This window comes from Stigmatopora nigra, chromosome 17 (genome assembly GCF_051989575.1).
Source record: "Stigmatopora nigra isolate UIUO_SnigA chromosome 17, RoL_Snig_1.1, whole genome shotgun sequence".
Classification (NCBI taxonomy): Eukaryota; Metazoa; Chordata; class Actinopteri; order Syngnathiformes; family Syngnathidae; genus Stigmatopora; species Stigmatopora nigra.
In genome coordinates, this window is record NC_135524.1 from 2323340 (window position 1) to 2335210 (window position 11871).

At 38.4% G+C, this 11871-nt stretch overlaps 3 protein-coding genes across 5 annotated transcripts; 2 read left to right on the forward strand and 1 right to left on the reverse strand.

The window, feature by feature from the left end:
* The first annotated feature begins 3662 nt into the window (after positions 1-3662).
* btf3 (basic transcription factor 3) lies at positions 3663-5747 on the forward strand. 3 transcript variants are annotated; one of them, XR_013329326.1, is made up of 7 exons: positions 3663-3789; positions 4323-4391; positions 4463-4576; positions 4636-4837; positions 5083-5139; positions 5377-5501; positions 5709-5747. XR_013329326.1 is itself a non-coding variant. In XM_077736706.1 (6 exons), exons 2-6 carry the CDS (start codon positions 4323-4325, stop codon positions 5421-5423), a joined length of 489 nt encoding a protein of 162 aa, XP_077592832.1. In that variant the 5' UTR covers positions 3665-3789; the 3' UTR covers positions 5424-5553. The 3 variants fall into 3 exon arrangements, 1 of the variants encoding a protein (XP_077592832.1); XR_013329325.1 differs by having other exon boundaries at positions 5706-5745; XM_077736706.1 differs by lacking the exon at positions 5709-5747 and having other exon boundaries at positions 3665-3789; positions 5377-5553.
* On the reverse strand, positions 4925-9276 carry ankra2 (ankyrin repeat, family A (RFXANK-like), 2). Its single transcript, XM_077736703.1, has 11 exons — positions 8997-9276; positions 8704-8781; positions 8215-8528; positions 7762-7920; positions 7627-7692; positions 6988-7085; positions 6786-6911; positions 6230-6296; positions 6077-6157; positions 5931-6012; positions 4925-5159 (listed from the first exon to the last, which is right to left on the reverse strand). The coding sequence occupies exons 1-10, from the start codon at positions 9179-9181 to the stop codon at positions 5957-5959; spliced, it is 1230 nt and encodes a 409-aa protein (XP_077592829.1). The 5' UTR covers positions 9182-9276; the 3' UTR covers positions 4925-5159; positions 5931-5956.
* Positions 9277-9347: 71 nt separating this feature from the next.
* tor1 (torsin family 1) lies at positions 9348-11870 on the forward strand. The gene is made up of 5 exons (XM_077736704.1): positions 9348-9667; positions 9845-10110; positions 10595-10770; positions 10840-10967; positions 11257-11870. The coding sequence occupies exons 1-5, from the start codon at positions 9487-9489 to the stop codon at positions 11505-11507; spliced, it is 1002 nt and encodes a 333-aa protein (XP_077592830.1). The 5' UTR covers positions 9348-9486; the 3' UTR covers positions 11508-11870.
* Position 11871: the final 1 nt, after the last annotated feature.

Consider the following 11871-nt stretch of genomic DNA (forward strand, 5'->3'; position numbering starts at 1 on the left):
AGAAAAAAGCCTTACTATACTATGTCGTTTTTTGGAAGAAAAAAGCCTTACTATACTATGTCGTTTTTTGGAAGAAAAAAGCCTTACTATACTATGTCGTTTTTTGGAAGAAAAAAGCCTTACTATACTATGTCGTTTTTTGGAAGAAAAAAGCCTTACTATACTATGTCGTTTTTTGGAAGAAAAAAGCCTTACTATACTATGTCGTTTTTTGGAAGAAAAAAGCCTTACTATACTATGTCGTTTTTTGGAAGAAAAAAGCCTTACTATACTATGTCGTTTTTTGGAAGAAAAAAGCCTTACTATACTATGTCGTTTTTTGGAAGAAAAAGCCTTACTATACTATGTCGTTTTTTGGAAGAAAAAAGCCTTACTATACTATGTCGTTTTTTGGAAGAAAAAAGCCTTACTATACTATGTCGTTTTTTGGAAGAAAAAGCCTTACTATACTATGTCGTTTTTTGGAAGAAAAAAGCCTTACTATACTATGTCGTTTTTTGGAAGAAAAAAGCCTTACTATACTATGTCGTTTTTTGGAAGAAAAAAGCCTTACTATACTATGTCGTTTTTTGGAAGAAAAAGCCTTACTATACTATGTCGTTTTTTGGAAGAAAAAAGCCTTACTATACTATGTCGTTTTTTGGAAGAAAAAAGCCTTACTATACTATGTCGTTTTTTGGAAGAAAAAGCCTTACTATACTATGTCGTTTTTTGGAAGAAAAAAGCCTTACTATACTATGTCGTTTTTTGGAAGAAAAAAGCCTTACTATACTATGTCGTTTTTTGGAAGAAAAAAGCCTTACTATACTATGTCGTTTTTTGGAAGAAAAAAGCCTTACTATACTATGTCGTTTTTTGGAAGAAAAAAGCCTTACTATACTATGTCGTTTTTTGGAAGAAAAAGCCTTACTATACTATGTCGTTTTTTGGAAGAAAAAAGCCTTACTATACTATGTCGTTTTTTGGAAGAAAAAAGCCTTACTACACTATGTCGTTTTTTGGAAGAAAAAAGCCTTACTATACTATGTCGTTTTTTGGAAGAAAAAAGCCTTACTATACTATGTCGTTTTTTGGAAGAAAAAAGCCTTACTATACTATGTCGTTTTTTGGAAGAAAAAAGCCTTACTATACTATGTCGTTTTTTGGAAGAAAAAAGCCTTACTATACTATGTCGTTTTTTGGAAGAAAAAAGCCTTACTATACTATGTTGTTTTTTGGAAGAAAAAAGTCTTACTATACTATGTCGTTTTTTGGAAGAAAAAGCCTTACTATACTATGTCGTTTTTTGGAAGAAAAAAGCCTTACTATACTATGTCGTTTTTTGGAAGAAAAAAGCCTTACTATACTATGTCGTTTTTTGGAAGAAAAAAGCCTTACTATACTATGTCGTTTTTTGGAAGAAAAAAGCCTTACTATACTATGTCGTTTTTTGGAAGAAAAAAGCCTTACTATACTATGTCGTTTTTTGGAAGAAAAAGCCTTACTATACTATGTTGTTTTTTGGAAGAAAAAAGCCTTACTATACTATGTCGTTTTTTGGAAGAAAAAAGCCTTACTATACTATGTCGTTTTTTGGAAGAAAAAAGCCTTACTATACTATGTCGTTTTTTGGAAGAAAAAAGCCTTACTATACTATGTCGTTTTTTGGAAGAAAAAAGCCTTACTATACTATGTCGTTTTTTGGAAGAAAAAGCCTTACTATACTATGTCGTTTTTTGGAAGAAAAAAGCCTTACTATACTATGTCGTTTTTTGGAAGAAAAAAGCCTTACTACACTATGTCGTTTTTTGGAAGAAAAAAGCCTTACTATACTATGTCGTTTTTTGGAAGAAAAAAGCCTTACTATACTATGTCGTTTTTTGGAAGAAAAAAGCCTTACTATACTATGTCGTTTTTTGGAAGAAAAAAGCCTTACTATACTATGTCGTTTTTTGGAAGAAAAAAGCCTTACTATACTATGTCGTTTTTTGGAAGAAAAAAGCCTTACTATACTATGTCGTTTTTTGGAAGAAAAAAGCCTTACTATACTATGTCGTTTTTTGGAAGAAAAAAGCCTTACTATACTATGTCGTTTTTTGGAAGAAAAAGCCTTACTATACTATGTCGTTTTTTGGAAGAAAAAAGCCTTACTATACTATGTCGTTTTTTGGAAGAAAAAAGCCTTACTATACTATGTCGTTTTTTGGAAGAAAAAAGCCTTACTATACTATGTCGTTTTTTGGAAGAAAAAAGCCTTACTATACTATGTCGTTTTTTGGAAGAAAAAAGCCTTACTATACTATGTCGTTTTTTGGAAGAAAAAGCCTTACTATACTATGTCGTTTTTTGGAAGAAAAAAGCCTTACTATACTATGTCGTTTTTTGGAAGAAAAAAGCCTTACTATACTATGTCGTTTTTTGGAAGAAAAAAGCCTTACTATACTATGTCGTTTTTTGGAAGAAAAAAGCCTTACTATACTATGTCGTTTTTTGGAAGAAAAAAGCCTTACTATACTATGTCGTTTTTTGGAAGAAAAAGCCTTACTATACTATGTCGTTTTTTGGAAGAAAAAAGCCTTACTATACTATGTCGTTTTTTGGAAGAAAAAAGCCTTACTATACTATGTCGTTTTTTGGAAGAAAAAGCCTTACTATACTATGTCGTTTTTTGGAAGAAAAAAGCCTTACTATACTATGTCGTTTTTTGGAAGAAAAAAGCCTTACTATACTATGTCGTTTTTTGGAAGAAAAAAGCCTTACTATACTATGTCGTTTTTTGGAAGAAAAAAGCCTTACTATACTATGTCGTTTTTTGGAAGAAAAAAGCCTTACTATACTATGTCGTTTTTTGGAAGAAAAAAGCCTTACTATACTATGTCGTTTTTTTGAAGAGAAAAAGCCTTGCTATATTATGTCGTTTTTTGAAGGAAAAAAACTTGCTATACTATGTTGTTTTTTTATGGGAAAAAGCCTTACTATACTATGTCGTTTTTTGGAAGAAAAAAGCCTTACTATACTATGTCGTTTTTTGGAAGAAAAAAGCCTTACTATACTATGTCGTTTTTTGGAAGAAAAAAGCCTTACTATACTATGTCGTTTTTTGGAAGAAAAAAGCCTTACTACACTATGTCGTTTTTTGGAAGAAAAAAGCCTTACTATACTATGTCGTTTTTTGGAAGAAAAAAGCCTTACTATACTATGTCGTTTTTTGGAAGAAAAAAGCCTTACTATACTATGTCGTTTTTTGGAAGAAAAAAGCCTTACTATACTATGTCGTTTTTTGGAAGAAAAAAGCCTTACTATACTATGTCGTTTTTTGGAAGAAAAAAGCCTTACTATACTATGTCGTTTTTTGGAAGAAAAAAGCCTTACTATACTATGTCGTTTTTTGGAAGAAAAAAGCCTTACTATACTATGTCGTTTTTTGGAAGAAAAAAGCCTTACTATACTATGTCGTTTTTTGGAAGAAAAAAGCCTTACTATACTATGTCGTTTTTTGGAAGAAAAAAGCCTTACTATACTATGTCGTTTTTTGGAAGAAAAAAGCCTTACTATACTATGTCGTTTTTTTGAAGAGAAAAAGCCTTGCTATATTATGTCGTTTTTTGAAGGAAAAAAACTTGCTATACTATGTTGTTTTTTTATGGGAAAAAGCCTTACTATACTATGTATTACTTTTAGATCCTGCAAGAAACAACACAGGGGAAAAAGTACAGCGACGGACGTGCGATCGCTTTCTACCAACGTCACTTCCCTCTTCCTCCCTGGTGTCCATCTTGCACGCCGCGTGTGTTTGCAGTTAGCTTACAGGTGAGTTTGGAGCGATTAAAGCTCATATTTCAAGGCGCAACATCGATTTTTTTATTTCCGATTATGAAATGCCGCCGAGTGGACCGAAGTATAGATGGCGGGGCGCAGGGGCTCTGTAGCCGCCTGTTGCGCGTTGGTCTTCGGGGAGTATTGAGCTAAAATGCTAGCTAACGCCTTAGTTTCCGGGGTCGCCTTAAAAAGACAAAAAGTTACAGGTCCTATATCAATGCACTTTTGTCGTGTCAGTGGTTATTTCCATCAATTAACGACCATGTATAGTAAGGCAAAAGCCTTTCTATACGACCATGTATAGTAAGGCTCTTGCCTTACTATACATGTTCGTTTTTTATTTAAATATAAGCCTTACTATACATGGTCGTTTTTAAAAAAAAAATACGAAGGCAAAAGCCTTACTATACATGGTCGTTTTTTAAAAATAAAAAGCCTTACATGGTCCCTTTTTAAAAATAAAAAGCGATATCTTACATGGTTATTGCCTAGTTGTAATTAATTACTCCATTTTTCTTTTCTAGATGAGAGAAACGATAATGAATCAAGAGAAATTAGCAAAGTTGCAGGCGCAGGTCCGCATTGGAGGAAAGGTGAGTCCTGCAAAACATATGTTTGTATACTACTCAACTCAGATGCATCATAACTTGTCTTCCGTTTTTAGGGTAGTGCTCGGCGAAAGAAGAAGGTGGTGCACCGAACGGCCACGGCAGATGACAAGAAACTGCAGTTTTCTCTGAAGAAGCTTGGCGTCAACAACATTTCCGGCATTGAGGAGGTAAGAACGACGACGACTCTGGCACCGCCAGCAAACTGATCTTTTTATTTCTTTGCCAGGTTAACATGTTCACCAATCAAGGCACGGTGATCCACTTCAACAACCCCAAAGTGCAAGCATCACTGGCCGCCAACACCTTCACCGTGACAGGCCACGCCGAGACGAAGCAGCTCACGGAAATGCTGCCGGGCATCCTCAACCAGCTTGGCGCCGACAGCCTCACGAGCCTCAGGAGACTGGCCGAGGCGCTTCCCAAACAAGGTCGGTGATGTTTCTTATCAACATGCATTTGAGGGTAACTTTAAAAATAGTCATGTAAAATTACAAATAAGTCAGTGGGTCCAAAAGTTTGCTCTTCAGATCTTTTTATTGACTTTGAAAAAACAACACAAGATTTCTCCTTTAATAAATAGCGTAGGGATCAGGATGGTAGTCTCAAAATGGGGTGCAAATCTGTAATTGATGCAACACTAAGACAAATACTTAGTTGTATTTTTATTTTTCAGCTCCAGATGGTAAAGCGCCAATCGCCACCGTTGAAGAGGAGGATGACGAAGTTCCAGGTTGGTGGTAGGGAAGTAGCCTAGAGGGGTAGAATTTGTTATTATTTGAATGTTTGTCTTCTTTCAGATCTGGAGGAAAACTTTGACGAGGGGTCTAAAGACTAAGCAAACTAGAGGGCTTGGTCCTCTAGTTTACTTCGTCTTTAGACACTTAGTCAAAGTTCTCCACCAGATCTGAGAGAAGACAAAGTAGCCTAAAAGGGTAGTGTTTGTTACTTATGCTTTGTCTTCTTTCAGATTTGGTGGAGAACTTTGACGAGGCGTCTAAAGACGAAGCAAACTAGAGGACCAAGCGCATGGAAATTGGGGACCGATGTTGGCTGCTGTAGACGTTACAAGTGGGATGGTGATAGGTATTCAGCCTCTTTAGGCCAGGGGTGGCCAACTGCAGTCTTCGAGAGCTGTTGTCCGCTTTATTTTCCTTATCTCCCTCCACCAACACGCAAGAATCAACTCTAAGCTTCTACACAGCAAGCTGTGTAGAAGCTTAGAGTTGATTCTCGCGTGTTGGTGGAGGGAGATAAGGAAAATAGAGCGGACGGCGGCTCTCGAAGACTGCAGTTGGCCACCTCTTGCTTTAGGCTGAAATGTAAGACATGTCTAAGCAAGGCCAAAGTAAACTCATTGCGATTACTCACTGCGATAATGATTGTGTGTAAATTAATTTCCTTCCATGTTACTTTACCCTATGTCTGCAATAAAAATACACTTAAAAGTTACAAGTGACTTCACTACTCTTTAATTGTACTCTGTGAAAAATACATGTGAGCAAACAGCAAGATTAGACTGACCCGTGAGGAGCACAAAGTGTCAGGTTTCACTCTCTGATGGCCATCAGCAACCTCAGAAGATGCGCTTCCATCACTTGTTGAACTGCAGACACAAAAAAAGTGTTGTGATTTCGTTCTTTTGCCACTGAAACGCGTCGGTAACGTACCATTTCGATGTCCCATGGCGACGGCCATGTCCATGGCGTTGAAACCAGAGTCGGACTCCACGGTAGGATCGGCGCCGCTCTCTGCAAATAGAAAGGCGCTTGTTGAAGGTGATGAACTGGATGGATTGTAAGTATGTGGGTTGTTGTCGTCACCGAGAAGGAGCTCCACACATCGAATGTGATTGCCATGGACGGCATAGAGAAGTGGTGCACCGCCATTCTGAAAACAGAAGAAAACAGTTTGTTTTAAGCATTAGAATGTGTTGACATTCCTCTTGCAATGGTTAAGTTGTTACAGATTGCTTCTGGAATTAACATTAAAAAATTAATGTTGGGGAAAATACAATGTTATTTATACATGAATATAAAATTAACAAGTACTTTTTAAGTAATTACAAAACCTATAGTAAAGGTAAATTTAGATGGATTATTGACTTAAAGATATATGGCAGAAACTTGATAAACAGTGCCAAAAAATATTTGCCTGTGTTTCAATTATTACTATTAACATAAATATAGTAAGATTTGGAATTTAACCATGATAGTTTCAAATGACTTGTAAATAACAATAGTCATCCAATGTAAATTTAACTAAAATCATGATTAGAATTACATGTCAAAGAAGAACTACAATTAAAATGCTAAGCCTACAAGCAGGTAAAACTAAAAATGTGGGATTTTGGTTCTACGTGTGAGGTGGTGGACTCACCCAGTCGTACTCGTTGACGTCCACGCCGCAATCGATGAGCATCTTGACGATGTCCGTGTATCCTTTGCTGCACGCCAGCGACAGAGCGCTCTCTCGTCCTTTGGCCAATAAGTTGGGATCGGCACCCTGCGTGGGATCACATCATCGTAACTAGGACGCTTAGAAGTTGCTCCAAAAAAAAATGTATATAGAAAATTCTTACATTCTGCAGCAGAAACTCCACCACGGCAATCTGGCCGTGCGCCGCCGCCCACATGAGGGGAGTGAAGCCCTCTTCGTCTTGGACGTTGATTACCGTCTCTGTAAGAGAAGAACAAGCATGTCATTTCAGATTACAGGAGAAAAGACAAGACAAAAAAAAATGCAGATGTTTGATTCATTATTAAATGAATCAGTTTGTCCTCATTGAATAGTACAGAAAGATTTGAAGACTATTTTTTTTTGACTATTCGACATCAATGACCAAGTTTATTTTAATACATAAGTTGCACCTGATTGTCAGATGTATCAGTACAATTTTTCTTTATCTTTTAAAATCTTTTATTTTATTATTAACTCAATGTTTTCTTTTATATAGTTATTCTACAACAAATGCGGTTTGAGGTCATTAAGCACATACAGAAAATGAATATTTAAATGCTATACTGTCGTTTTTAAAGGAAAAAAAAGCCTTACTATACTATGTTGTTTTTTAGGGAAAAAAGACAACACTAAAAATGCAGATGTTTGATTCATTATAGTTATTTAAAGTTTTAAGTTTAAAAAGTAGATACGCAGCTAATTAATTCTAAATTTGAATCTATTAATCGCCTCGAAAAAGAAGATATAGGTGCATACTGACCTTGTTCTATCCTGCTGGCTAGAAAGACCATCTCCCCTTGCGCTGCCAATTGATGGATGGATAAAGCTGTGGAGACAAATTTAAAAAAGAATTCAATCAGGATTACTTAGAATAAAAAGACGTCGGTTTACGCACAGTGCACGAGGAGTGGCGTGGAGGAAACCTCGTTGCCGCGGTGCTTGTTGGTGAGGGTGGTGGATTGCTTGATGGGCGAAAAGTGTTTGGTGGTGGACGGCGTGTAAACGTGACGGACTTGGATGCCCGCCGATGGAGACGTTTGGATGTTGCACTCGGCTGCAAAATAAAAAGTGCATGAGTTATTTCATTATAATGCAAATGCAAGAAATTAAACATGACAATTGTCTTTTATATGATTTGCAAAATTTATATATTTTTGCAAAAGACTATAGTTCAATTGAGGAAATATTGATTCAAGGTTAACATGCATATCATTTATATTTTTTTGAATCTCAATAAACAGACAAACAATATAGACTTAAATTTTCAGATAGTAGAGATTTTACTTTGTATTTTTTGGAAATCCTTTGACAGTTTTTTTTTTTTTCAAAATAACTTGATTTTCTTTACCTTTGAAAAGTACCGATGCGACCTCCAGGTCAGAATTGACTTGATCCTGAATATTCTTGCTGTCCTCCTCGTTGAGCGACTTGACAAACCGTGAGCATACGTTCATGTCGAAGCGGTTCGGCAGGATGAACTTAATACCCATGGCTACATTGGGGTTGCCAGCCTCATCCACGCCGCTCACAGGGAGGCCCTGCTCAGTCTTAATGGCACCTATGTGCGGCAAGAGGACGCCGACGCTACCGGACAGGCCCTCCATTTCCTCGCATATGGGTGCTGGAGTCCCAGCCGAGGCCGAGCCTGACACGGCGTCCATTCTGCGTGTCAGCGAAGGGACAACGGAATCTAAGTCATATCGTCCCTAAACCAACCTCTTGTCGGTCGGGGATTACACTACAAGGTAAATAACACTTTACGAATTAGAATCTATAATGAATATGTTTATAGGGACTTTAATAAAGTCAAATATTCCTTATTTGCAAGAGAAAATACCTCGACGGTCCCAAAACAGCGGCGCCATCTTGTTTGAACTTCTTCGTTTCTGAACATTTCGGCAAACACGAGCGCCCCCTAGAGAACACCATTATGATTAGAACGTTAACTGATGTGACAAACGTATATGTATAGGACGACTTATCATTTAAATATCGAGAAGAAAGTTAGTCATAGTTAGTACACACTGCGCGAAAAGCGAGTGCCTGCCATAGTTAGTACGCACTGAAGGAAAAGCAAGTGCCTGTCACAGAAATCTACTGCTTTAAGATGGCCGCCAGTTAGTAACGTACCTGTTTAGACGCAGAGGGATGTGGACAAAAACGTGACCCGCTATGAGGCGACACGTCGTGTTGTCGTTGCCCTCGCTGCTCCTGCTGTGTTCGGCCACCTCAGCGGTCATCGAGACAATCGGCACCGGCATTGTGCTGGGCATGGCGGCCGCTTTGGCTGGATTTTTCGCACGATACCAACACATCTACTACTTCCACGAATGCTGCCATCCCAATTGGATTACCTTGAACAAAACAGGTGGCATTAACATACACATTTAATTTGATATTTTCTGTGTCAATACAATGTGTTTTGTAATTCTTTCTTGACGAGCAAGTTAAGTTTTTTAACGCGCAGGGGCTTGTTGATTTTCCTTGGGAGCATTCTGATGACGCATACGGAAGTGACTCGCCGAGTAGTGTTATCCCGTAGCTTCCTTGCTCCCCAGTTTCGTTTTTGCACTATGTTAGTTTTTCGAGCGCACGACGTGTTTTAATTCTGCCTTCGAAAATGAGAGCCGCACGCGCATCTTTGTGCCTGCACGTTTTGCTGATCGTCGCATCGGTGGTCGGCGCTTTCGACCCAATTACCACCACAGTAATGGTCGGAATTGGCGCCGCGTTGACCCGCGGCATTTATAACTATTTGCACGAGAGCTGCGACTCCAGATGGATCGCCTTCAATTCCACAGGTGAGATCACAGTTTGGCTTCACTCAGTGGCCTTCTTATATGCCCAATTCCTTCAAATTTGGAGTGACTGATGTTTCAGTGCCATTGACGGTGACAGACGTCCGATCTAATGTGGCCGATTCCAGTCAAAAAAGGTGGTTGCGTCAGACAGTAATTCATGTAACATTGTTTGAATAGGTTTGGAGGAAGACCTGCGAACCCAATTGTTCGGCCAGCACTTGGCGTCACACATCATCGGCAAGGCCGTGAAAGGCTTCATGAACACTACCAACCCCAAGAAGCCCTTGGTGTTGTCGCTACATGGCTGGACTGGCACGGGAAAAAACTTTGCCAGCGCACTCATCGCTCAGAACATCTACAAAGAAGGCATGCAAAGCCAGTTTGTCCACGTATTCACTTCCGAGCTCCACTTTCCGCATGCCGTACAGATGGACACTTACAAGGTACGTTGCAGTTTTAAGATTTTACCAACTACCCACAATATACGCAAATGTCAAGTATAGCAAAACATATAGTAGCTTTTTGTTTATGTCTTGTCGGACATAAATTTAAGATTTTACCAACTACCCACAATATACGCAAATGTCAAGTATAGCAAAACATATAGTAGCTTTTTGTTTATGTCTTGTCGGACATAAATTAGAACTTGTTTTGTTATTTTAGTCACCCTGGAGCAAGGGTGGGGAAACTTTTGGGCCCCGGGGACTATATTGACTTTAAAAATTTGACAGATGGGCCCCGGGTCAACACAAGATACGATACATATAAAAAAGTGCCTCCGTCAATAGTACATATGAAACAGAAACTAAACTATTTAGATACTCATCACTCATCATTAAAGTAAAAAGTATAAAGTACATAGTCAAGTCAAAACACAATTTAGCGCGCAATGGGGGAAAAATGTTAAACTTTTGTCTTTTTTGGCAGACTCAACTACAGCAATGGATCAAAGGCAACGTGAGCAACTGCCCTCAGTCCATGTTCATCTTTGACGAGATGGACAAGATGCACCCCGGCCTGATTGACAGCATCAAACCCTACTTGGATCACTACGAAAAGTTGGACGGCGTCTCCTACCGCAAAGCTATCTTCATTTTTCTCAGGTGAGACTATTTTATAGTAGTGGTGTGTTTTTAGCTTTAACGCTTGGACATGTTGATTTGTCGCCACAGCAACGCCGGCGGCGAAATAATCGTGGAAACGGCATTGGATTTCTGGAAAGCGGGGAGAAGTCGAGAGGAGATACAACTCAAGGATGTGGAGGAGGCACTGACTTTGTCAGTGTTTAACAATAAGAGAAGTTAGTCTATCAGACTTTTCTCTATTTTTGGTTGTTAGGTTGATTTTTTTGGTTAATGTCTTTAAGGCTGGAGGACATACAACATATTATAGTAAGGCTTTTTCCCTTAAAAAAAAACGACATAGTATAGTAAGGTTAAGTTAAGTTAGTGCCGTAACATGATGTGAATTTGGAAAAATACATATTTGTTTTCATAGATTACCATAGCAACATAATTCCGGTATTTTTAGAAATTGGTTTTCAATATTCAGAAAAGACTCCATGTTTAAAAGATGAATTCTTATCACAGGTGGCCTGTGGCGCACCAGCCTAATCGACAAGAACCTAGTGGACTTTTTCGTACCTTTCCTGCCGCTGGAGTACAAACATGTATTTCAATGCGCCATGGCGACCATGCGGGCTCAGGACATGGATCTGGTTCAAGCCACCACCATCGCCGACCTCGTGGCGCATGATCTTCCATACTTCCCCAAAGGCGAGCGGGTCTTCTCCGTCAAGGGCTGTAAAACCATCGAAAGCAAGTGGGAGTACTACACATAACGTCGCTCTTTCTGACTGGTGACGTGACGGGAAAAACTGACCAAAGTGTCGCACACACTGGACATAATAGTCGGATGAAGGAAAAAAAAAAACTTTCAAATTGAAAGGCCATCGTGGACGTTTTTAACACTTCAACGTGACTGAGTGTATTTTTAGTTTTTGTACCGTAAATGTTCGCTGCCATCTACGGAGATAAACAACCAATCCATTTGGAATTCCCATTGGATTGGACGTCCTATCGTCCTCGATAGAACGTAAACATAAGATTTTCCTGCCTTAATTTTTACGTGGAAAGCCAAATGTGGTATTTTTTTGTTTTCAATTGAAGTCTGTCAAATAAAAATAAATGTTCCTCAAATTTTAC

What these genes read in the sequence shown, in the direction of transcription:
- btf3 (XM_077736706.1), top strand. Translation starts at nt 4,323, where the DNA reads ATGAGAGAAACGATAATGAATCAAGAGAAATTAGCAAAGTTGCAGGCG. An exon ending in AGGTCCGCATTGGAGGAAAG is followed by an intron (nt 4,392 to 4,462) that starts GTGAGTCCTGCA and finishes TTCCGTTTTTAG; the next exon opens with GGTAGTGCTCGGCGAAAGAA. An exon ending in CGAGGCGCTTCCCAAACAAG is followed by an intron (nt 4,838 to 5,082) that starts GTCGGTGATGTT and finishes TTTATTTTTCAG; the next exon opens with CTCCAGATGGTAAAGCGCCA.
- ankra2 (XM_077736703.1), bottom strand. Translation starts at nt 9,181, where the DNA reads ATGTGTTGGTATCGTGCGAAAAATCCAGCCAAAGCGGCCGCCATGCCC. An exon ending in TGGAGTTTCTGCTGCAGAAT is followed by an intron (nt 6,912 to 6,987) that starts GTAAGAATTTTC and finishes GATCCCACGCAG; the next exon opens with GGTGCCGATCCCAACTTATT. An exon ending in ATGTGTGGAGCTCCTTCTCG is followed by an intron (nt 6,158 to 6,229) that starts GTGACGACAACA and finishes TTCTATTTGCAG; the next exon opens with AGAGCGGCGCCGATCCTACC.
- tor1 (XM_077736704.1), top strand. Translation starts at nt 9,487, where the DNA reads ATGAGAGCCGCACGCGCATCTTTGTGCCTGCACGTTTTGCTGATCGTC. An exon ending in GCTATCTTCATTTTTCTCAG is followed by an intron (nt 10,771 to 10,839) that starts GTGAGACTATTT and finishes TTGTCGCCACAG; the next exon opens with CAACGCCGGCGGCGAAATAA. An exon ending in AGTGTTTAACAATAAGAGAA is followed by an intron (nt 10,968 to 11,256) that starts GTTAGTCTATCA and finishes TTCTTATCACAG; the next exon opens with GTGGCCTGTGGCGCACCAGC.